The sequence below is a fragment of the Anastrepha obliqua genome, chromosome 4, assembly GCF_027943255.1.
Source record: "Anastrepha obliqua isolate idAnaObli1 chromosome 4, idAnaObli1_1.0, whole genome shotgun sequence".
Taxonomy (NCBI): domain Eukaryota; kingdom Metazoa; phylum Arthropoda; class Insecta; order Diptera; family Tephritidae; genus Anastrepha; species Anastrepha obliqua.
This window is the reverse complement of record NC_072895.1, coordinates 48160381-48185464: the sequence shown is the minus strand read 5'-3', so window position 1 is coordinate 48185464 and position 25084 is coordinate 48160381. Positions and strand designations below refer to the sequence as shown.

General features: G+C 35.8%; 2 protein-coding genes across 3 annotated transcripts in view; both read right to left on the bottom strand.

Moving 5' to 3' along the window:
• The window catches only part of LOC129243456 (tetraspanin-9), a 111616-nt gene extending 108787 nt beyond the window's left edge, over window positions 1-2829 (bottom strand). The window contains exon 1 of the mRNA XM_054880495.1: window positions 2820-2829. The gene's annotated coding sequence lies outside the window, so the exon portion shown is untranslated. The remainder of the gene's footprint in view (window positions 1-2819) is intronic.
• Window positions 1-25084, bottom strand: part of LOC129243458 (protein late bloomer) — a 43368-nt gene that overhangs the window by 1174 nt on the left and 17110 nt on the right. For both annotated transcript variants that reach the window (XM_054880496.1, XM_054880497.1), the window contains exon 3: window positions 3222-3395. In XM_054880496.1, coding sequence (XP_054736471.1) covers window positions 3222-3395 — 174 coding nt within the window. The remainder of the gene's footprint in view (window positions 1-3221; window positions 3396-25084) is intronic.

Here is a 25084-nt window from a genome sequence, read left to right as displayed (position 1 = left end):
AGAAGGTAGCTAGTCCCTCCAGTGAGGCATTTTGCAAGTTTCACTGCTCTTCAAAGAAATATTTGCTAAGATATTTGGCATGGCTTCTCTGAAGTGCAGGATATTCATAAAGGAGGTGTTGCACCGACTCAATTACTTCTTCATCTCCACAGCTCCTGCAGAAGTCATTGCGAGGTACACCCATTCTACTGGCTAGGGTGCCGGTAGCGCAGTGACCCGTTATAACACCTGTGAGGACGCTGGTAATTGACAAGCAGACTTATTGTTATTTTAAGATTCGGTTTAGGCCCAAGCGCCTTGGAGACCCTGCCATTAGTAATCAGAGACCAACTTCTATTGGCTTCCGCGATTACGCTCCAGTCAAGTTCGTTTAGATGAATGCTTATGTCCTCTACCACTCGCTGAAGGTCAAGCTCAGAGCCTTTCCTTGCACACTCATCACCTCCACTGGATGGATATGTACTTTAATAATTATGCACAGACTGCTTCGATTTGCTGCGGGTCTTTTGTACTTCGAAGCTAATTTCTCCTGGAAGGTTTTTTACGACATAAATTGTATAAACTTAAAAAAAGAGGTGCCTCTCTATAAACCAAAATGTGTTAAAAAATCATAAAATTTATTTCGCACTTGCAACAAATCAAAAATGTATCAACCAATTGGAGTACTGTTTATTTGCTAAAAATTATTGAGTGGTGCTCTGTTTTAACCAAATTTATCATTTATTTGTATTTTGTATTAGGAAATACAAAAGTAATTTTTTCAAAAAATGCGAGGTATGTTAAAAAAATAAGGTGAAATTTCATTTTTTTTCAAAAAATGTTTATTTATTCATCAGTTCCTATTTTATATAAAAAAAAGGCGCATATACTTCTGTTAGGTGTTTGGCCGAGCTCGTCCTCCAATTTGTGGTGTGCGTCTTGATGTTGTTCCACAAATGGAGGGACCTATAGTTTCAAGCCGACTCCGAACGGCAGATATTTTTATGAGGAGCTTTTTCATGGCAGAAATACACTCGGAGGTTTGCCATTGTCTGCCGAGGGGCGACCGCTATTAGAAAAATGTTTTTTATTAATTTTGCTTTCACCGAGATTTAATACACTTATGCCAGCGTTTTTTACAATCCTCCAAGCAGTTCAGATATGCACTTTTTGGTACATCCTTGAGCTCTCTCAGCGATTCGGTTTTTATCTCCTCAATCGTTGCAAAACGCCGTCCTTTCAAGGGTCTCTTCAATCTTAGGAACAGAAAAAAGTTGCAGGGGTCACAATCTGGTGAAAACGATGGCTGAGGCAAGCTAACGGCGTTGTTTGTGGCCACATAATCTCTCGCAAGCAAAGATGAGTAACCAGGTTCATTATCATGATCTAAAAGCCATGAATATTTTTTCAACAATTCTGGGCCTTTTCTTCATATCGCTTCACGCAAACGGCGCATAATTCAAGGTAACACTCTTTATTTACAGTACGACCTTGTGGTAAGAACTCCTAATGCACTACACCATGATAAGCGAAGAAAACAGTGAGCAAAACCTTGACATTTGATCGAACTTGGCGTGCTGTTTTTGGTATCGGCTCTCCTAGAATCTTCCATTGGGATGATTGGACTTTGGATTCGATGTCAATTATGATCCTTTTAAGCAAATCTGGATCATCGTTGACATCATTCAACAATTCCAGAGCGATGCTCATGTGAAGTTTGTTTTTGGTGAAAAATTAACAATTTTGGAACGAACTTCACCTCCACACGCTTCATATCCAAAATTTCCGAAAAAGTTACATGGCATGAGCATTAGCTGTGTTGATTTTTATCAGTACCACAAGCTAAATTTGGTGAAACACATCCCAAGTAACTTCAGTACATCTGTTAAGAGCTCATCACATCGCTCAGAGCCTACATAGTACACCTTTAAAAATCATTTCACCATGTAGATTAACAAGATTTGCTCTTTAAGTATGGTGAAAAAGAAAAATATGAGGGGAACCACGGCTGCCACGTCACGTTGGGAGGTTCGGCAACGGAATTCTGCACGATCATTTCACATGTATTCACACACTTGTTCAATCAGTCGTTGTAACGAAGTGTCATTGGTTGATTTTTTTTGTATATCATCAACACAATTTCAGTTTTTTGTAAGCACATCCCAAGTGACGTCAGCCAATCATCTGATTCTGTCAAATTCACGCAGAGCCCAATACCGGTTTGTTAAATAGTACACCTCTAAAAATCTTTTCACTATACACTTTGCCTTAACGGTAGATAAGGGTAGGCGGCAAATGCGCAGAGCAATAATACCATAAGTCCGCGTTCATAAAGTGAAACATTTTTGGCGCAACTTTATTTTTGTTTGTAGTCCACAGTGAACAACAACGTTGAAAACAGGCGACTCGGTACGCTTCCCCTTTCCCCTAGCTCTCTCGCCCACAGCTTACGAGTTGCCGTATCTTACAGGTGCTGGCAAAATGAAGGCAAAATACATATTGCGAAATTTTCTTTTCATAGAAAAGAGTACAAGATATAATAAAACATGAACATAGCAGACAGCGCAAATCTAAATTTTTACTGTTATGGCTGCGTTCGCCGATAATTCAGTGGCTTTGAACCTTTTTCCATTTTTATATATTTGGGGCAGGTAACATGTGCATTATGTATTTGTAAAAACTAAGCTTATCTTTAGGTTTTTTTCAGTGTCGTTATTTCCAAGAGTTTCAATTATCTGACAGATTTCAAGTTCTTTACTACTACTCCAATTACAGAGGTTACCTAAAATTTTTGTTGCTCTGAGCTACTCGCAGTAACGAAACGGCCTTTTCAAAAATTATAAATCTTCCGATGCGGTTATTGCTTTTGCGCCATCTTGTATGTATATTCACCCTGCAGTACAAGAGCTAGCGATCAGTGCATTTTCATCGCACATGTGAATTATAAGGTCATGAATTCAGACATGAGTGGTAAGCGAAGACGGCAGGGGTTAACGAATATGAGATTTCATCTTTGATTCGGTGCTGATGCATACTGAAATGAACATGCTAGTGCATGCGCAGAATGCACATTTGAATTCTTTCTCAATGCTGAAGCAAAACACATTGAAAAGATAGGTGACTGCCAATATAGAAGTATCACATACAGGGTTCAAGTACTCATATTATAAATATTTTCTTAAAATTTAGTCTTCAATGCGTACTATAAACTATATTCATTTTTTGTTTGCCGTTTTACTTACCGTTACTGTACAGCAAACGCTTTCGCGTATTGCGCCCAAAAGTCCCAATAGGAATATAACCACCGTGGCTACGCCTAGTCCTATGTAAGCATAGGCGGCCATAGCACCAATTTCATTCACATCATAGGAACTTAGCAGATAAATTCCGAATGCTATGAGTACCAAGGCGAGCAGCTGAAAGTGAAAGAAGAATTTTTAGAATAAAATTATCTACATATAATATATTATTAAAAAAAAACTATTTTATTTCATAAGTTAACAAGAAACAAATACTCTTACTGACTATTTGTGTAACATTTTTTAAATTATGTCTATTATAAACGAACATTTCAAAACTGAAAGATCAAGTTCTATTGTATTGGAACTCAATTGAATGTCTCCAAAATTTATATTAAAAGGGGCTATTTAAAGTAAATGTTTAACTGAATGCTCCACAAATCGGAATTTGAATTATTATATTGTATTTTCGCCGAATTTTGTGTTCTTAGTAACTTTACGAAAAAAATTTACAAAAACGTACGAAAGTGCACTAAAGGAATTATGAAAGAGAAAGATCTGGAGCTGTGGAAACCTTTTAATCCAATATTTCTTACACGTGAGGGTCAATTTGACCCATATTTTCTTAATCTGAAAATATTTAGTTTGTAGGCTCGATAGAGGGATAAAATGTTTCTTGGTGAACAGTGTGCGATAAAGAAGAAAAAAATAAAATTTAGAAAAAATATTTTGTTCAGGAAAAAAAAAATTATGAACAAAAAACTAATTTTATTTAGGAAAAAAATGTTTTTAAATAATTGGGAAAAGAAAAGAAAGTTATGAAAAAAAAGTTTCTTTGTTATAATAGAAAAAAAGCCGATTTTCACGAAGACCTTTCACCCAGGGTTTTTTGCGCATTATCTTTTGAAGAATTCCTGCATTTGCACGATGACTTTTTTTTGCGGTTTTCCTTGCAGGTTTTTCACGTTTAAGTAAGTAATTTTCGTTGGTCATTCACTTGAATATTGGTGCACTTGCATAAAAATGCGAGAATGTAAATAAGATGAGTGTCAAAAAAACCCTCGATTCCGATGACAATTTGTGGACGTCTACACCACGTTGACTTCTCTACACTTTTTGCCACTAAGATCGACACGCATTTTTTGATTTTGTCAATTTTGAAAAACACGAAGGAAACTTAACTAAAAGGAACTTAATTACATTGTCAACGTTTTTAGCGAATACAGACAAACAAATTGTTTTTGTACTACAATTTTCGTTTCGTAACGCAATTACTATTTGCATTGCATTACATAGTAGACCTCTGAGCTTTGATAAATCGAATATAATGAGTTGTAGTGAGGACCAAATAGCTTCGGATAAAATGTTTTCAAACATATTTATTTTTAGGAAATTAATATTGTCACCAAATATGACACAAATTGAACCACGAAAACCATTTTTGGAAATATCTCCACTAGAAATTCAACAAGAGGCTCCAGTTCATCCAAGAAAATGTTTGTTTAAGTAGTTAAAATGTATCCGAGTATGAGCCAAATCGGACCACATTTACGAATTTTCGGTATATATCGAGCACAGCGCTGCCTAGCGGGTACATTTTTTTCTAAAACTATTTCTTTTTAGCTTCTTCAGTTGATGATGCTGAGTTTTTTCCTCTATTTGAAAAAATTACTGCATGTAAGTACTTTGTTTGGAAGAAAAAGTGTGACACCTCAGCGAAAAGTAATTGTAATCAGTGGTATTTTCTAGTCACTTTCAACTTATACTGTATACTATTGTAAAATTCAATGGATTATAAAACTGCATACCCGGAAAAGTGTTGAAAATTCTGGTTGAAAAGTTTTATGTAATTTTGTGAAATTCTGTAAAATTTCTGTGAAATTTTGAAAATTTTGAACGAAGTTAGAAACTTTACCTTCAATCGTTTTTGTTGCAGTACGAAGTAAAAAAATAGTAATGAGTTTATAATTTTTGAACGGGGTATAAATACATACATATATGTATGAGTAGAAATCGTAGGGGTACGAATTAATAGTGGGTAGGGAAAGTATTTATATATATATATATATATATAGGCAATGGCAAAACCTCCGAGTGTTTTCTGCCATGAAAAAGCTCCTCATAAAAAATATCTGCCCTTCGCAGTCGGCTTGAAATTGTAGGTCCCTCCATTTGTGGAACAACAACAAGACGCACACCACAAATAGGAGGAGGAGCTCGGCCAAACACCCAAAAAGGGTGTACGCGCCAATTATATTGGCCGAGCTCCTCCTCCTATTTGTGGTGTGCGTCTTGTTGTTGTTCCACAAATGGAGGGACCTACAATTTCAAGCCGACTGCGAACGGCAGATATTTTTTATGAGGAGCTTTTTCATGGCAGAAAACACTCGGAGGTTTGCCATTGCCTGCCGAGGGTGACCACTATTAGAAAAATCTGTTTCTTAATTTTGCTGTTTCACCGGAACCGAACCTACGTTCTCTCTGTGAATTCCGAATGGTAATCACGCACCAACCCATTCGGCTACGGCGGCCGCCAAGTGCAAGTATTTACTTTAATATAAAGTATTTCAATAAAGAATCCAATTGGTTCGACTTACACAAATTATTGAAAAGTGCTCACGATGGAAGTGTCAACAAACATTATTCTTGTATGGATTTTAAAACCATTTAATACAATATTTCGAACAGGCCAATACTCTATGTACTGCTGCTCAAAAGATTGCTCGGAATCACGCAGTTACCACTTTTTTCAGGAAAATGTTGTTTACAACTGGTGACATACACTGATGGAATAAAGTTCGTGACCGAATGTCTCCTACTTTACAAACTGTTAATAATAAACGATGACAGCATCCGACGAGATGCTCTTTGGGAGTGTATACTAGCAGTTCCACCGGTAATTTTATACAGCGTAAATGTATGCAAAATTTATTGCTCATGAATATATGTATACTTTTCATTTTGTTGTTAAGTGCATAAAATCAAAAAAAACATAAAAAAACTACATACAAACATATATCTGAGCAAAACATTTCATAATTATTTATGTATATATCTTTGCCTTTTCTCGTCCCACGATAGCCATACATAAATATTATATCGTTATGATGTATTAGAGAAACGAGTACGTAACTTATAGCCAATACTCTCAGCCTCAGCCATAGCAAACTAAACTGTGAGCAGTCATCACTAGTGGGAACATCGATGTGGAAAGACTCGCACTCTCGCAAACATATTAGGTCGGAACAGAGATATTAGGTGAGGTAAAAAGCTCTCAATATTTTCCGCTAAAGGTTTTAGTTTACCATATTTCGCGATGTGTACGTTGCATATCTCATGAACAGTGAGTATACGGCTATTTGGTGACACTACACCTAAAAAAAATAATGCGATTCTCCTACTTTTGGTAAAGCCAGTTGTGTGTTACGGCGTTCCAAAATAATGGTACATAAAAAGAGAGAACTCGTTACATTCTTCAATTTCACTACGAGCAAAGTGAATAGGAGGAGCCGGATGTCAAAAACATGTGTGCTCTCCACACACCCAGTAAAGTGTCGAAACCAATAGTAAAGCGGTGACTCCAACGATTCCTACTGCTAGATTATATATATATATATATATACCCTCTTTGGGTGTTTGGCCGAACTCCTCCTCTTATTTGCTGTGCGCGTCTTGATGTTGTTCCACAAATGGGGGGACGACCTACAGTTCTAAGCCGACTCCGAACGGCAGTTATTTTTTATGAGGCAGAAATACTCTCAGAGGTTTGTCATTGTCTTCCAAGGGGCGACCGCTATTAAAAAAAACTTTTTCTATATTTTTGATGTTTCATGCACGGGGATTCGAACGTAGGCACTTCCGAATGGTAGTCAGGCACCAACCCATTCGGCTACGGCGGATATCTCAACAAAACTCAGTACATAATAGCCCACGAAAGTTGGAGGCATGCATATACTATGTGGCTATAACTTCCCGAAACCATTATTTTGATTTTTGCTTGTTTTCAGATAAGACATGGACGACTACAACTTAACTCATGAAATGAAGAGACATGCAGTTATCGCCGCTATAAGTGCGAACCACACCAATTTAGAAATCTTTCATTATTTTAAGTGCGTCCGTATATTCGTTCATAAGATTCAAAATCTGTTGCAAAACGAAAAAGCACGAGGAACATTTCGAAATATTATAGTCCGATCTGCATAATTCTTCAACAAGTGCAAGTGATCATAGACGAGGGCCCTTAAAACTCAATAAAAGTCCTTGTGAGGGAGCTTAATGTTTCTGAGTTTCCATGAAGATCTCCAGTAAAAGTCCTACGTTATGCGCAGAAAACAGTTTATGTCGGAGCAAACAGAAAAACAGCAAGTTATCCGATCAAAACGCTTTCTAAACAAAATTAAACACCCTGAAACGTCTGAGTTGTGTGTGTTTTTTACTGACGAAAATAATTTTTACCAATACCATCAAGCGTAGAAATGGCAGTTGGCTATATAATATCAATCCTTTCCTTTTGGATCCAAGGTTTCTTTTGTCATGCACACGAAGTTTTCAGCCACTGTTATGGTTTTAGGTATTGTGAAAAACAAAGGACATGCCATGCCACCACACTTCTTTACTCAAAGATTTCGAGTGAATGCTGTTGCGTAGTGAAACCCTGGATATTCGATTTATGAAACTCAATAGACGAAAAACTCATTTTTCTCACCAAATACCAATGTCCGACATCTGAACACTTATTATATTGCCTAGAATTAAAGATTACGAAAGGGAAAAGTGTTGGAAACTTTTTACTTCACCCAATACTTTATTACTACGTGTGCGAGGAGCATTGAGCGGGATGACAACAATAGAAATACGAGTACGAGTATTAGTTGAAAGCATTACTCGCCAAGGCGCCAATTAAGTTGGACAAGCCGGCGTCACGCATACATACATACATAAGTATACTCGCACATACATACATACGTGCCTACGCTCATACCTACATTTAGTACACCGAGTAGAGTAAAGAATTTCCATAAAAATTACATTGTAAATTTCAGATTCAAAAGAGGAAAAGCGATGAATGAAGTTGGTAAGTGAAACTAGTTAACTGACTCATTGGTAAGCTAAGCACAACAGAATTTGAACATTTATGTATGTATATCGGGGTGCATGTGCGTACGTAAGTACTTAGTATGAAGTTGTTGACCAAGATGTGTATGTATGTACACGAGTAGGTGTATTGGCCTGGATTACCGTATTGCATATGGATTGAGAAACACTTTAGTGGCGCGGATTGTGTCGCTGCGTTCATATTGTTGGATGGAAATCGCCGTCACACAGGCTCCAGTGAAATACGAAAACAACAGGTCCTCATAGGAAGGAGAGTGCAGTACGGCGTCATAATGTGTGTCATCACTGCGGGTGAACACCGCAGGTCAGGCAAGTATGTATGTGTACATGGAATGCGTGCGCATAGTGATGGCGATAAAAATGGCTATCAAGCTTTTTGCCAAGGTCGAAACTAATTCACTACTAATAATGCAATAAATATACAAAGTCATAGAATAAAAAGCCATAGAATAAAATTTGCCGACCTTATTCCTGTTTCACTCGATTTCCATGATTGAGCAATTTATAACACTTCACTACAAGCGTCCAACAAATTAATAATCCTTCTACAGGGATTGGAGCAAATTACTTAAATTTGAAAGAAATCTGCCGAGAATTACATAAGCCGGCAGCCATTTTAAACAAAGAAACACACTACAGCTTTTCGAAATTTGTTGACGTACTGCCTTCGAATCTGAATTGGACTAGCCTGTGAGTGCGTGAGGCTTACCCCGCCGATACTCACTAGCCATTTACAAACGTGAATACTCGCTGCCAGTTAAAAAGTACCACAAAGTTCAATTAACGTTATTTGAGAATTATCTGAAATATAATGAAACATAAATCAAGGTCATTTAAGGCTTGAGCATGGAAACTCGGTCATTCTCTTACTTTGCTCTTTCACTATAATAAACTTATTGATTCCACCTAAAATAGTATCATTGGAGACCTTCTGGTGGCCCAAGTTCCCGAGTATATAGCGCAGATCCCATCTAAAATATTGACAACATAGTTCGTTCTACATATTGCAGTAAGTTTCGGCTCTTTACTTTTTTCAGATTGTTTTTTACCAAATGCGACTCATTTCACCTCTTCTTTTCTCCAAGCGTTAGCGAACGATGAAGCAACGGGGGAATAGAGATGCCTTAAATTATATTTGTTTGTAAGATAATGAGTTACACCAGTTTAGTGAGGTATAACCATACTCGCTAGCGGCGAATCTTACTCGATAACTTTGTTGTTGCTTTCACATGCAAATTTTTCGTCAAGTTAATCGAGCATAGAGATAGCGAGCAAAGAAGTGTCGAATAGAAGGCGCCTGTAGCTGAAGCCAAGCCGCTTTGTTCTTCGTTCGGAAATATGGCACTTCAACCCATCAAGAGAACTATAAACTTCTCGGCATTCAATTACTGTAAGGATACATGAAATTTCAGCTTTATTCTTCCTACAAATATCAATCTGTAAACTTTTTATAAAAAAATTACAGAAAAGTTAATTATTCCCAATGCAAATTCAATGGTAATTTTCAATTCGCTGATGGCCTTAGAACAAATTTTGGTGGTAGCACCTAGAAAAAAACAGTTATTTTTTTGCCATTATAGTGTATACGAGGGAACTAACAAAAGTTCGGGAAAAAACATTCAAAAATATGTATTTTGAATCTTCACTGTTTTCATCTTTTCGACATATTCACCATTAATTTTAATATATTTCTTTAATCTGTAGATCGGCTGTTGAAAATATTGTCAAAATCCTGTTTTTCTAACTTCTTAAGTTCTCTATTAACCGCACTAATTATTTCTGCATTCTAAGTGAAGACTTTTCCCCCAAAATTTGTTCTTAATTTTTGGAAATAAGCAGAAATCCCACGGTGCTAGATCAAGTATAGTCAACCGAGATCAACACTTTGATTGTTGACGTCTGTTTCATGGCTTTAAAATGTGATTTTTTTCTTCTGGGCTTCGTCACGAGTTGCGATCATATTAAAATTGCTAGACTCTCCGTTTTCGAGGCTACTTAGGAAATATTAAGCAAAACGAGCTCCAGCTTCTTTCTAACGTGCATTCCTAATTCGTGGAAGCCATCGAACAGATTTCTTGTCGTAATATAAATCATTTCGCAGCACTCACCATACTGTCATTGCACTCAAGCCCAATTCACCAGCCAACATTTCTGTTACTATTCGTGGATATCTATAAACTCTTGCCTTCACCAGGACTACATTTATCTCGTCGGTAGAAGATTTTAGCCAACCTTCCCGAGGCTCATCATCCACGAAAAAAATGTCCAGTCTGGAGACGTTGATAACATTTACAAATGGTCTTAGCAGCCGCTAGGTTTGTTTTAAATGTAGTTTGGAATTCTTTGAAAATTTCCAAAGGCTTAAATTGATATTGAGAACCGTAAAAGATCGCATGGCGAATTTCTTGCTGCAATGGTAGTGGAATTTCTATCGAACTTGCTTCGGTAATTTTATGTTTTCTCGTCTTCGTTATTAACAATTTGTTGCGGGTTAGAAGGAGATATTATAAAATAACTACAAAACGAATACCATTTTTGGAATTTTCAAAAGCATATTATCAATTTACCGAACTTTTGTTGGTTCCTTCGTATATAAGTGCATTAGGAGTTAATGGGTTTCCCTTTTCAAAATTTAAGATGTAAGGTTGTTGCTAAATGAACTCCCAGTGACTTGAAGGAAAATTTTCAAATACAGTTACCTCGAAGACCGGAGCCAAATTGCCAAAACGGAGGACGTCCCAGTTAAGTAGGATCAACTGTCTGATCCTTCGTCCAAGTTTTTAATTTGCGCAGTTTAATAATGAATTTGCTGTGTGTGTATTGAATATTCCTGGGAAAAGCGCTTTACATGAGACGATTTTCCATTAAACTTCCAGTTGAGTGCAACAGTTGAATGGTGTAAACGCCCTTTCAACAAATCGGTTTCAGCAAAGTTGGTCGCCAGCCAACTATGAGCCATTCAACTGTTTGTTCGATCAACCCTGGGTTTATTTGCATTCTGTGCTGGTATGTGTGCATGAATTTTTAAGTTAAAATTATAGTGAGGGATTTCGTTAACGAAATTATTAAAATCGAAATTAAAAAAAAATACTTTAATATTTATTATTTTGTAATAAGCTTTTGGAGTTCTTAGAACAATATACAAGGCATTATTATTTCACGTTTGAACTACTTTTAACTAAAAATCTCCTCGTGTAAACAGGTCAGCACAACTTTTCACATTCAATATTTGACTTAACTTCGAATTAAACAAAACGACAATTAAAATTAAACCCTGTAAACAGCTTTAGGGAGTGAGGCAACGCACCGGCGAGTGAAGTACCGCAAACAAAAAAAGAAAAAAACAATCACAATCATAAGTGCTAAGTTGAAATTGAGCCAAGTCAACTAACTCGGAGCCGTTTACAACAATTGAGAATCTCTGAGTTCTCATTACATAGTAGATCAACACTTTCCTGTGTAAAAATCATAACTCGGGTGAAACAAAAAAAGGAAATTTACCCATTCACACTCACAATGGACCCATTTCGTGGGCTAAGTGGCATCGCTGTCTCTATGTGCGATGCGGCTGCCAAACCTAACCCATTCACGACCACTAATCCAAATATAAACATGTTCAGCCCGAGTCTGACTACTCTCGGGAGTTTGTTCTCCGGAAATTTTGTTTCTTCGAAGAAAACAATAGGTAGGTAGGTAGGTGAAATGGCTGAAGTACCACACTGGCACTCCCCAAGTAGCACTAAAGCGCCGTTTTTTAACTAAAAATTTGGGAGAAGGGATTTCGAACTTGTAATCAGCTATTTCGACCACATTTGGCATTTCCTTTTAAAAGCAAAAAAGTGAACAAAATAATCCACAAGAGTTTAAATTAAGTTAAACAATAGGCCGATAGCCTCTGATGCTAAATAGCTGCCCTGATTTTGTTAGATGATTATTTATAATACATTTGAAATAAATAAATAAGTGAATTTAATAAGCTGAAAATCTTTAAATTTAGATAAAAAAATGCATTCCTCACTGCGTTCAGCAAGAGTTGTGCGAAAGCAACTAAAGCCGCAAAATGAATCCTTTTGAGTTGGCTGAGGCTTTGTAAATTTCAAGAACATCTGCAGGAATTTTTTTGGCACATTTTCAAGCCGTTCTAAATTTTAACTTTCACTGTTAGCTCAGATGCTTGTGACACACTCTGGGAAGTTATTGATTCTTCTTTGCCCTTTATTATAGGCTTGGATAAATATAGGCTTATATACATAGATATCCAGCTCTCCTTCTATCCTGTTAGAGGTCTTCACCGTCACTGTTTGGTTTAGAATCTCTAGCAATCCTTATTATTCGATCACTGGGCGTTATTATTCGATCACTGGGCACCCTTATTATATGGTCATTCCAAAGTCGTCTCCTCACAAGTTTAAGAATGTCAGTAACTTTCGCCCCTCCCTTATTGCTGCATTTCTTACGCAATCTAGCTGATTTTTTCTGCGACGAATCGTAAAATTTGCATTTCTATATTGCGTTGGTTTTTGTACTTTCAGCTTTCGTCTCTGCACCATACGTCAGAATGGATCTTATCATAGATTTGTACATTCGGGGTTTACCTTCCATTCTTATTCCTCCATATTATGTCTCTGAAGCATCCTGATGTCTTGCCGCCTTGAGCACATATTTCCTGAACTTCTTTAATAATGCTGTGGCCATTGGAAATCTCCATCCCGAGGTATTTAAAATTCATCACATGTTCGATAACAGTTCAATCTATTACCAGTTTGCACCTTATTGGATTTTTTTATATGACTAAGCTCTTTGGCTTTTCAGTCGATACCTCTATATTCGATATTCTTGCAGTTACTACAAATTTGTGTAATAGACATTGCAAATCACCCTCTGAGACCTTGGGAATTAAAACATCATCGTCTGCATGGCATATTATGGGAATGCTTGAGTGTTGCATTCGGTAACCTTCTAATGGCTTGACCTCATTTATTATCTGGTCCATCATAATATCGAAAAGCTCGGGACTAAGTGAATCGCTCTGTCGAATTCCAGAGTGTTTCATCAATATCGTCCCCTTAGTATTAAAATAGCCTATAAATTTTTTGATGTTTTGAGAAAATGAATTTCAAACTTTTTGTCGAAAGTAGTATTTATTATTTTTTGACTGACGTTTTGACCCACTTTGTGGAACTAGAATTTGACAAAATTTTGACCACATATAAAATCGATGACGGAGAATCCAAAAATTCTATAAAAAAATAATAGCCTATGAGCACATATCTCCTCTAATTTTTGCACTGCATTCAATGTTTAGGATTTTGATCGTATTCAAAATTTTCATCGGTACTGATTTTTCGATCAAAATTTCCAAAACGTGTTGATGCTTAACTTTATAAGGAGTGGTGAATTCTATTCTAGAAGCATTTCTTCTAAATATTGCAAAGGGTAAACTCCACCCAGTTCATATTCTTATTCTGGTCGTTCCGCTTTAGATGCATCGAGCCCGTACGTTTGCGTCACAATACCCTCCACTGATTCTTTCATTCCGACCACAGTATAGTAAAATATATCCAATATAAATGTTGCAGTTGGAAAAAAATCTTGTTGAGTATTTGTACCACTACCCGTACCTTTAATCGATTTTTCGTTAGCACTTTCGTGAGCCGCTGTGTGCTGAAAGCTGTTTGGTCTGTCCAAACCTAAGAGTTATCAAGTGGCATGCTTAATTTACAAGATAACTACTTTTTTCACAGTTTTAACTAACCTTCCTGAACTCAGTGGCATTTTTCATTAGTGGGCCTAATGAGTTCAGTACCCTGAACTTGAGTAACTTCTTCTCTATTTCCTTTTTGTAAACTTTTTGAGATTTTGTATCTTTTATTTTTTATTTTAGTTGTAGAAACTAACTAACATTTTTGAACTAGTTCCTTTCCAAGCGTTTGGCGAAATATCTACCGAAATAATTCAGCCAATCACCCCCTTTTAAATATTCGTGATACCTACTTTTTCCCCAATACATATTAGGCAACACAGAAAAAAATCCCGGGTAGTTTTTATTTAAAATCGGGCTGATTGTTTTGTTATTAGTCAACTACGAGATTCGCTTCCAGAGTTTATTTGAATGTTTTTTATGAACAGTAGGCTTAAAGTAGGGTTTATCCTTCAAGATAGTTCATTGGCATTATGCAGATATTATAAGACCAATCATAACCGACGGTATGCTGGTCTGGTGGTCAACTCTTGAGAAGAAAACTTCGATCGAGCAGCTATACAGCATTCAAAGAGCAGCAAGTCTTTGTATTAGCTGGGCTCTGAGAACAACACCAACATCAACGTTAAATGTCATGTTGCATCCACTGCCGATGGCCTGCTGCTAGGATTGAGAGAATCATCTACGCTTAAAACGTGTAACAAGGGGGTTTGTGTATTCTCAGGCTGTTTCCTTGCATGTCGGTTACCACCGACTTTTACGACTCCGTGAATTTGCACCTGGACAGGCCTTATACGATCAAATTTCCAACTAAAGAGGACTGGGAAAATGGTTTAATGTTTTATGAAAATGAAGTCAGTATATATACGGACGGATCTAAACTCAACGATCAAATGGGAGGCGGTGGTTATTGGAATACTACAGGCAATAGTATACCTTTCCTCATACCTTAGCTCATCTTTGCAGCATATTCTAAGCTGAAATTTTGGCGATTAAAAGCCTTTTATCGCTAAATAAATGCGGAATTACAGTCAGAAATATCTGCATATATTCCGATAGTCACGCAGCTCTGAAATCACTCCAATCATGGAAGCAGTCTTCAAAAACTGTGGTAGAGTGTTATAAACAATCAAAAATACTCGCATAGTTTTACTCTATAACTCTACTCTGGCTGCCGGGCCACAGTAACATTGTGGGTAACTATAAGGCGGATGCGTTAGCAGGGCTGGGCACTACGCTCTAAATTACTTATAACAAAGTTGATATACCTCTGCCCTTAGCAACATGTAAGCTGCAAATAGACAGATATACCTTAAGTATTAGCAATATTCGCTGGTGACAGTTACATACCTGCAGCATTAGTAGTAGGGCTGATGTTTTAAGAGGACCAAGGGGAGTAAGGATGGATAGTTCCAGTGGTATCACAAAGGAGATCGATTTGATCTACAGTTGCGTCGTAAGACAGCCAAAGCGGCTAATGAAAAATAATCAAATTTGTACAACTACACTTAGGGTATTTCACTTTTGCAATTGAAAAAAAAGGTAATGTGGATACGTGCATAGTGGCCTATTTCACATAAATACTTTAGCCTACACCCTCAAAAGAACAAATTAACTCAAGAAGTAAAAAATTTTTGATTATTTGAAACGCCAAAATTTCGACCGAGAAGGCTCTGCAAAAATTATCTTGTGTCGCTATTTGAATGCCCTTTATCTAGAAATACAAATACATACAAATATGTATAAATAAGTATGTACGTGATTAGTTATGGGCGTCAATAGCCATACGATACAGTATGTGTACATATGAACTTATGTATACAAATAAATGAGTTTAGATTAGACACGAAATTGATGATTACCTTAGTTACGCTTTATGTGAACAATTTTTTAACTACACTTTTACGCCTGACAATTGATGTCATCAGAGACATATTATATAACAGTTAGCGTGTATGGTATGTATGTATAGTAATGTGAATAGAAAATAGTCACTTGAGCAAATAATAGCTGTTTAACTGCTATTATTGTGAATACTACAAAACAAAAACTTCACATAGCGCACAATAGAGGACCTAGGAATCGTGAAAAACAAACTGTATAACTTTGAAAAGAAAATAATTATTTTTTCATTTCACAGCAGTTATTTTTTTAAGAGCTGTCTACTTTGATTTACATATTAATAAAATGTCACTAATATTGTAATAAAATAAGCAAAAATATTATACATTCTTTCGGTTGTCAGTAAGCATTCACCTTCATATACTCGTGCATTCCTACATAAACAGTGCGTCAAATAACTATAGCCGAGTGACTCATTGGCAATTTATTTGTTTGTAATTTGACGTCCATATTAAAATTAATTAATTATTAAAATATGGTTCATTCTACCACAAAACCGATTACAGAAAAGTTTCGAACATTGTTAGGAAAAATTAAAAAATTCTGTAATATATGTATGTTAGGTCGTTGAATTTCAGTATAATACCACCTTGATCAAAAAGTTCCCGGAACAGCCACATGGTGATGCTCTAAATCGAATGCTTTTAGTGCCGTTTTTTGATAGGTTGCCACATCTGTGATTATTAACACCAAAATTGTATTGTCATTGCTTGACATTTGTAAGAGTTTCGCTGTCTTGATTAAATCTACCTCTGCACGTGTTTTCGATTTTTCACAGTATCAAAAATAAATTTTAATTTGAAACGACGATTTTATATTAAATTTTGCAATCAAAATGGATTCATTGGTACGAAACCTTAGAAATGTTGGGAAACTGTGTCGGTAATGACACTTTTAAGAAAACATCCTTTTACGAGTGCCACGAACGCTTCAAAAGAGATGGTGTACCCAGCGATGATATCGAACGTAATGTCAGGCCGTCGACATTGAAACATGACGAAAACATCAAGAAAGTGAAAGAAAAGTTGATCAATAACCGCAGAGAGTTGGCAGAGCACTTGAACATTACTCATACATCCATTCAGGACATTGTAATTAATGATTTGAGTTTACGGCAAGCTGTGGCAAAATTGGTCTCAAAGTACCTGAATTTCATTCAAAAAACGGCCGCGTTGTTTTTCTCAAAAACATGATTTCCAAGGCTAAATTCGACCCAACATTCAGCAAAAGCATCATTACTGGAGACAAGACAAGAGTGAGTGGAGAGCTGTAAATGAAAGCGATGCTCACGGTTTTTATGGCTTATAACGCTATTGTACACCTCGAATTTTTGGTTAGACTGTTAAAAGGACTATTATTTGGGCGTTATGAAACGTTTACGTGAAGCATTCGCCGAAAAGGAAAAGATTTTTGGGAAAACAACTTGTGGATTTTGCACCATGATACGCACCGTCGCACAATGCCATCATTATCCAAGAACGAAACGAATACCATCCAAAATCTATCGAATTCACTTCATATGGCCCTCTGCGATTTTTTTCTGTTTGATTGAGTCGAAAAACCACTACGGGAAATTGCATTGCAGTTGATGTAGAGTCTTTTAAGGGTGATAATATCGCTTTTATTGAATACTATAAACTTGCATTTTAAATTTTCTGCATATATTCGGGGAACTTTTTGAACGAGGTGGTAAAGTGCAAGTTTGAAGCGGCTCCAAAATAGCGTTGAACATTGATTCTTTTTTGCTGACGGTATTTTCTTCCATATGAAATTCAATAGCCTATAAAACTACATACCAAAAATTTTTATTAAAAAATGTTAAATTTTTATTGAAAAATTTAATTCTCTTATAAATTAAAAATTCGTATTAAAAAATTTATTAAAATTTTTTAGTAAAAAATTTTGATATTTATATGAAAATTTATTGCATTTTTTTTTTAATTTGCTCAAAGTTGGGAATTTAGATTTTTTTGTTTTTTTCGCAGAATAATGAACTATGCTTTCATAAAAAAAATTATTAAAATAAAATACAAAACTAATAATTTATCAAAACTTGTCAATAATTCTAAGTGTTATACTTATTTAACTCACTGTTTATGCGAGTGACATAATCATTTACTCGCATATTTTGCTTACTTAGATCAGAAAACTACATACAGACAACGCTATTTCTATTAATGTTTTATTGGCAATGAATTGAGCAAAAAACAAAACAAATACAATTAAGAAAAAACGATTGAGTTCTGTGCTAGATTAGGTCAGGCTACACTGAAAGCTATGGTGTAAATATTAATTAACTATGCAAAACGCAGGCATCCGATTCCAACTCAGACATAGTTTTGAATAAAATAACGCAAATAACACTGTGCAACATCAAAGAAAACATGGCAAAGACCTGAGAACAACATATGGTCAAAGAGGCCTTTAGGGCAGTAACCTTTTTTAAAGTGAAATATTTATAATACAAATTTCTTGCCGCAGAAGAATAAAATATTTTCAGCCATCTTATTCGAAAAAGCAGATATTTTATATAGAATATAATCTCCACCTACTTCACATATTCACCTTTTTGGTTCCCTTTCATTTTATTTTTCAACAACTTTTTTACTAAACAAAAAAAGTGATTTTGAGTGGCGGAAATCTTTATTTTGACCTTTACGCGCTCCATTGTTCCTCTGTTTGTATACTGCAGCTGTGTCAAATATAATTGACGTACACCGCCTTTTGCTAAATTATTAATCTTCCGAAAAGGTGATTAATTTTGAGCGTACCACAAGCAGGCATTCCATTGGCGGAGGCTTATTATTTCGAAAAAAGTTAGATTTTGTTGAACAGTAAAATTAAATTAAAATCTCAAAAGAACTTATAAATAAATAAATCAAGTAGCTGTATTGATAAGCAGGTATCGATTCACAATATCGCATACAATCTTGAGTCATGAGGGCTCTATAATTTTATGCCACCTCCGAACGACTAATGATATTTGAAAAAAACTTTTTCACGCAGAGATTTGCGAATGATATTTCAGGTACCTAGTAATCCACACACAAATAAGATAAGCTATTACCAACGACTAAAAAATAGGAAACAACGTGCAAAAAAATTCATAAAAATGCGGCATTGGCCAGCAATGTAGCCGTTTTTGGGTTTCACTACCAAAATTGGAAGATTTTTTTTTTTTTTTTGCGGGTTGGTATGTTGGCCTGAATTATGATAGATTTTTGCAATATTAAGAAATAAATATACAAAATAATAATACAGTCAAAGGTATACTGCAAATGCAAGAAGCATATAATTAAAAAATTAAATTGGGAATGAGGTTTCAGACTGAATTTAAAAACGCCTCCCCCTTATATGGATCTACAAACTGCGTGGTCACTTCAGCCAACACGAATCTGGCATGTAATGCCACAAAAATAGGTTGGCCAAAATGGGACGACAGGCGCTCAAAGGTGTCACTTAATCGGTCAAGGAAAAGCGTCTCTATGTTAATTGTTTTGATCACAGGCCACTTTCTTCTATGCTGACATGCTCAAAGGTTAAACGTACCACATTTCAACTATTGCAAAATCTGCAAGAATGAGGAGAGGGAAGAGTCCCACGTCGCATGCTAGTAGGCCTTAACTATATAAGTGTCAGTCAGATCAATGGGTTTTCCCCTAAAACAAAATCATTTAACGAGGAATAGCATCACAATGGATCGGCAACGGTCTAAGTGAGTTGGTTTAGAGACCGACTGCCACTTCTAAGATAGCTACATACCTACCTAGTTTGCAGTCCCAAAATGCTATTAGGGAAGGAAGAAAATAAGGTGCTCCTTCTTCGAATCTTTTTCCGCCTTTTTCTAATTTTTCCAGAATTATTTTTGATTTTCCTTTTAGAAAACTTCTTTCTTATAACTTCAATTCAACATAGTAAAAAGTTTGACACTCTCCCAAACCTTCTTTAAATTTCGATAGGTTTTTAGCTATTTCGATACAAAGAAAATATATTTAAGTGATAACACTGTTCAATTAAAATACTTTACGAATTTGTAATTCTTAGTGCAATGCCCGAGAATAAGAACCGCATCCGAAACGTTGTAAGATATCAACATTTTTGAATTTTATTTTCGAATTTAAGCAGAGTGCTTTCTGTTTGGTGAGACTTGTTATTCAATGTGAGTTCCTGCTACACTCTTCCCTCCATGAGCACAGCTTTCAAGTAACATGAATTCATTAAGTACAGGGTGGTCCATCTAACGTTTCGAATTATCAATTTGTCTGACTTTGACTAAAATAAGATTTGTGATGTGTCAGAATTTTAGAAAACAAAATTTTTTAGAAACAAGTTTAAAAAAATCGAAAATCAAACAATCAGCCGAAACGATGATGTTAATTGACCAACTACAGGGTCCGGACCTTGAAGTGTAACCAATTAAAAAGGTCATAAATTTAGTTTGGAAAATGACCTTTATTCAATTCAAAGTAAAAAATGTGTGAAAATAATACAAAATTAAAAATCAATTTAATTTTACTCGATATGACCACCTTTTGTCTTGTCTATGGCCATGAAACGGTACAGAAACGAATCGCAAGTGGCCCGCATGGCATTTTGGCCCACTCGCGGACAATGGCTTTTTTCAGCGCCTCGGGACCGGTGAATCTTTTAGATCGGACCTTGCTCTCCAAAATGTCCCAAAGATCCATCGGATTCGCATTTGGTGAATTGGAGAGCCATTGTGTGGGCGTTAGCAAGTTCGAAACGTTGTTTTTTAGCCATTCTTGGTTCACTCGTACATTGCCGAGTCCTGTTGAACCATGGGCGTGGTCTGGCACCGAAATGTTTATCTGCCCACGGCTTCGAAGCAACCTTCAGAATACTTTTCCGATAATATTTCGCATGAACGCTTTCTTAAGTGTGACTTGTTACTGCTTTGGTGTGAGACTATGCGCCTTTTGGATCTTGTAAGGCTTGACTTTGAGATCATTTCTCAGTATGCGCCGGATGCTAAGGTCAGATATTTTCAGTTCTTTCGCCATTTCATTGCCACTCTCTAGAGGATTTTACTCAAGTCGCTTCATTTTCATTTCACGTGACGTTGCATTCTTTTGATAACCATCTCCATGACGTTTCGCAATGCTTCCAGTATAATTGTAATGAGTAATGGTGCGGGAAACAAAAACTTTATTTACTTTAAGGTGCTTGAGCTCACGAACAATCGCTGGTTGTGATTTTCCAGCCAAATATAATGGAATCACACTATTACGTTTGAAATCCATTACTGATTTTCTTTTTTCGCGTTTAGACTATTTGTTAGGTCACTGTTAAAGACAAATTTTGCGCAATCCTTCAGAGATGGTTTATGAATTTTAACATGAAATCGAAATTATCATTTTTAGGTATCGAAACTCGCAAAAATGTGCCGATAAATTGCATTTATTGATATTGACTGGAAAGCCACCCGTGACAGTCAACACGGAAAAATTCTTTGAAAAATATCGCAAGAATATTTAATTATAGTGCCATTGAATTGAATTTCAAACGCTACATGTACCACCCTGTATGATTAGTTATGTGTGGCACTAAAGCAAATCAAGTACGTACGTGCTCGTCAATCCAACTCATTTTAAAATCTACCTAGATTTCCCTTTTGGCACAATCTCGACTCGAAATGTTGTACGCTGACAGCTATGCTGCAACACAGTGTATACAGTGAGCCAAGTAGCCATAACAAAAAATGTGCACATTCTTATTTCACCATTCGTTTGAATGTATTGGCTGAAAATTTTCATTAAGTGTCATTAGTTTCAACCCGAATGAAATTAATTTTCAGTTGTGGAAGTTGGAAAACAAATATCTTACTAAATATTTTTTTTTTTTGGTGAGAGCACTTCACAGGCTCTGGTCTAGTACATATATAAAAACGCAATGATATCGGTACGATCGCTAAAATAACTTTTGAATCATACGTCAAAATCAGACTTATCAATTGTGATTAAGCTATCGGAAGGGCATTCGACCATTATTGACCGTTAGGAAAGTTATTCCGCTGGTTTGCACAACGCATGCAATTGTGCCGATTTCATACAACTGGTAAACATTGGGTTCGATACCCCAAATTTAAAATTCGAAAATATTACTTACACCTCATTCAAGAAACCAGTTGGCTCCGAGATTGAAAAGCAGATTTATATATTAAGCGAAATGACTTCAGTTAAATCAAACCCCATTATTCCAATAAAAAACAGTTTATCCTCATTCCAGAGGGGAATAATTGTCACGAATACGTCACTATAGGTTTATACTACTACGTTCAGCACGAAATTCGGAGCACAAATAGTTTTAATGGAAAATTTGAACCAAGATGGCTTGGAGTATTTCTTTAACGCCATGAGGTATGCAGGAGCTCTGAATGACCATCCCAACCCACTTCAATTTAAAAACCGTTTGCGAAAATATCTGTTTGGTAGGCAAAACATTAATTATTGATATTTTATGTATCAATACATTTGTCATGTACGCTATGATTAATTTGTACTTTTAGCAAAGAATATCGAAATACTGAGTGCAACGCTTAATGTTGAAGTCGATAAGACAAAGGGGCTTGACATTGAGTTTGACAATGTGGATAAAATTCAAAAAGTTAGGAGAAAAAATCACGCATGTAAACAATAACAAATCGAAGATGGTATTGAGGTCGATGAATTTTATAAAGACGCATTGGAGCACATCTCAGGTTATATCATTTCGAAACGCAATTTAATAACCCAAGTTTCAAGCTAAATTGAATCGTCGTGGATGACTCAAAAGGGCGGAAACTGAAGGTCAACTTTTGGAAAATGTATTTTTCTAATAAAGTTTTGAAACAAAAGCGGTGCATTAGTCTTCGAGAAATCGTTGCCACCATATCAAAAAAAGTCGTTTCGAGAAAAACGCGTTTGAAATAAAGCATCGTATCGTAAGCGCTACGGGGCCAAACCGACGGGCGCTCACTTAAGTGCACATAGCATCGGGAATAAGGCGAATTTCGCTTTAAAATTTTTTCCACATTTTCTTCAGTAGTTCTACTTACAATTTATGCAAAAAAACCGATTTTTTTGAATTTCCACAGTGGCGTTCCCCCTTAAATGATGTAAAAATTTTTAAGGACTCGCTAACAAAATATCGCACTGAGTTCAACAATCTCGACCGGAATATAATGTTTCAACTCTGGAATGGTTGGTTGCTTATTCACATAGACTTTACTCCTCAAAGAACCCCAATCTGGTCTGCCAGTCCTTCAACATCCTCGACAGAAACAGTTTTTTGAAATTTGAAATTTTTTCACCAACCTTTGAATTGTCAGAGAATTATTACATATTTATTATTATTTTATTAATTGTTTCTTCGGAGGATTATTCCCACCAAAAATAATTAGAAATTTGTGATATGTTATTCTTAATTATCGACCATTTTCATTAGAGTTTCAGTAATTTTAACACCTCGTGAATAATAAAAAATAAATAATTGGCGCGTACAATTCAGTTGGGTGTTTGGCCGAGCTCCTTCTCCTGTTTGTAGAGTGGGACTTGATGTTCATCCACAAATGAAGGGACCTACAGTTTTAAGTTTATGAGGAGCTTTTTCACAGCAGAAATGCACTCGAAGGATTGCCATTGCCTCCCGGGGGCGACCGCTATTAAAAAACTTTTTCATCATTTTGGTGTTTCATGCACTCCCAACTGATAGTCACGCACCAACCTGGTATCCATCGATAAAGTTATACATCTTTCTATCTAAAAATGGCAAAGATGACATAAAATAAAAGTACCGTCTAATAACCTGGCATCTACGCGTCACTTCTGAAACACCCTGTATAATTGCTATATTCCGCTGACTCAGAGGCCAAGAATGATAGAAGAGCAGATGACGTTATTGGCTTTCCGCTATCTCTTCTGCTTTGAGTTTGGCAACCTGTTATTTTTGCCGTGGCGGCATTACCGAAACGAATAGATACGCAGTGCGTATATAACAACACATAATTTTGTGCGAAATTCTTTTCCCCTTCAGCTTTTTCACTTATGTATATTATAAATACTATTCATTTTTTAGGCGAGTATTACGAAACGTTTACAGAAATATAATTGAGATATCTTCGCGATGCATTTATTTAATAGATTTATTAAAGCATCTTCATTATAAACTAATAAATACCGTTTGTTTTAAAATTTACGCCAACGCTTATCTACAATTTGTATATTTTTTAAGACTTTTTCAATGTTTTGTCTTCCCATTCATTTTGTTTATGACTTTGAAGTGCAAAATCTATTTTTCTCCCATTCCTGCTCACAGGCAAGACTTTTAAAATAAAAATAAAAATATCGGAGTATTATTCAATTCAATTCCCAAAAAATGTATCGAAATCAAAATGCAGAACAGCACTAAGAAACTGAAAGTAATTGAAATTGCTTTCATTCACACAAAGTTGATAATAAATATTCGCAAACAAGATATTTTTTAATTCAATTCAGGTTCAGTACTTAAAATTCATGCGATTTTCATGCAACAATTGGTACATTTATACTTATGTATGTACATATGTATGTGTTTTTGTACATACAGCTAGGGACACACAATGAACTGTGGAATGAAAAGCAAATGTAAATATTAATTTAATGCAGACAAACACTTATCCAGAATATGGAGAATGAGAACGTAATTTCTTTTTTTTTTTAATGAAGGTGTTCAACCTCCATTGCGGCGGAAAAAACTCATCTTTTGAGATTTTTTGTTTGGAGCAGGGCAATGAAAAAAATGTAAATTCTGAAAAAATTCCTTTATTGCATTATCCATATATAAGTATATATATATACATATAAATATGCATTAGGGAAAATATACGTTGTAGGGAACGAATTTTATCGACAGCGTTCCTAGCAGATTCGGAATCGACATAGAGTTCTAAGAAAAATGTCCATTAGATATTAACCCTAAAGTCAACTTCGAGTCCCCAAATTCAAAACAAACTATCTTTAATTAATTCGGCAATGATGATAGAAAAAATACACCTGCTATTCAAAGTAAAAATGCTCTTAAGGGGACCCGGTGGTCTAGAAATTTCAAAAAATCGATTTTTTTGGTTTTTTCGATATTTCGAAAGTATAGTATCTCAAGAATATATATG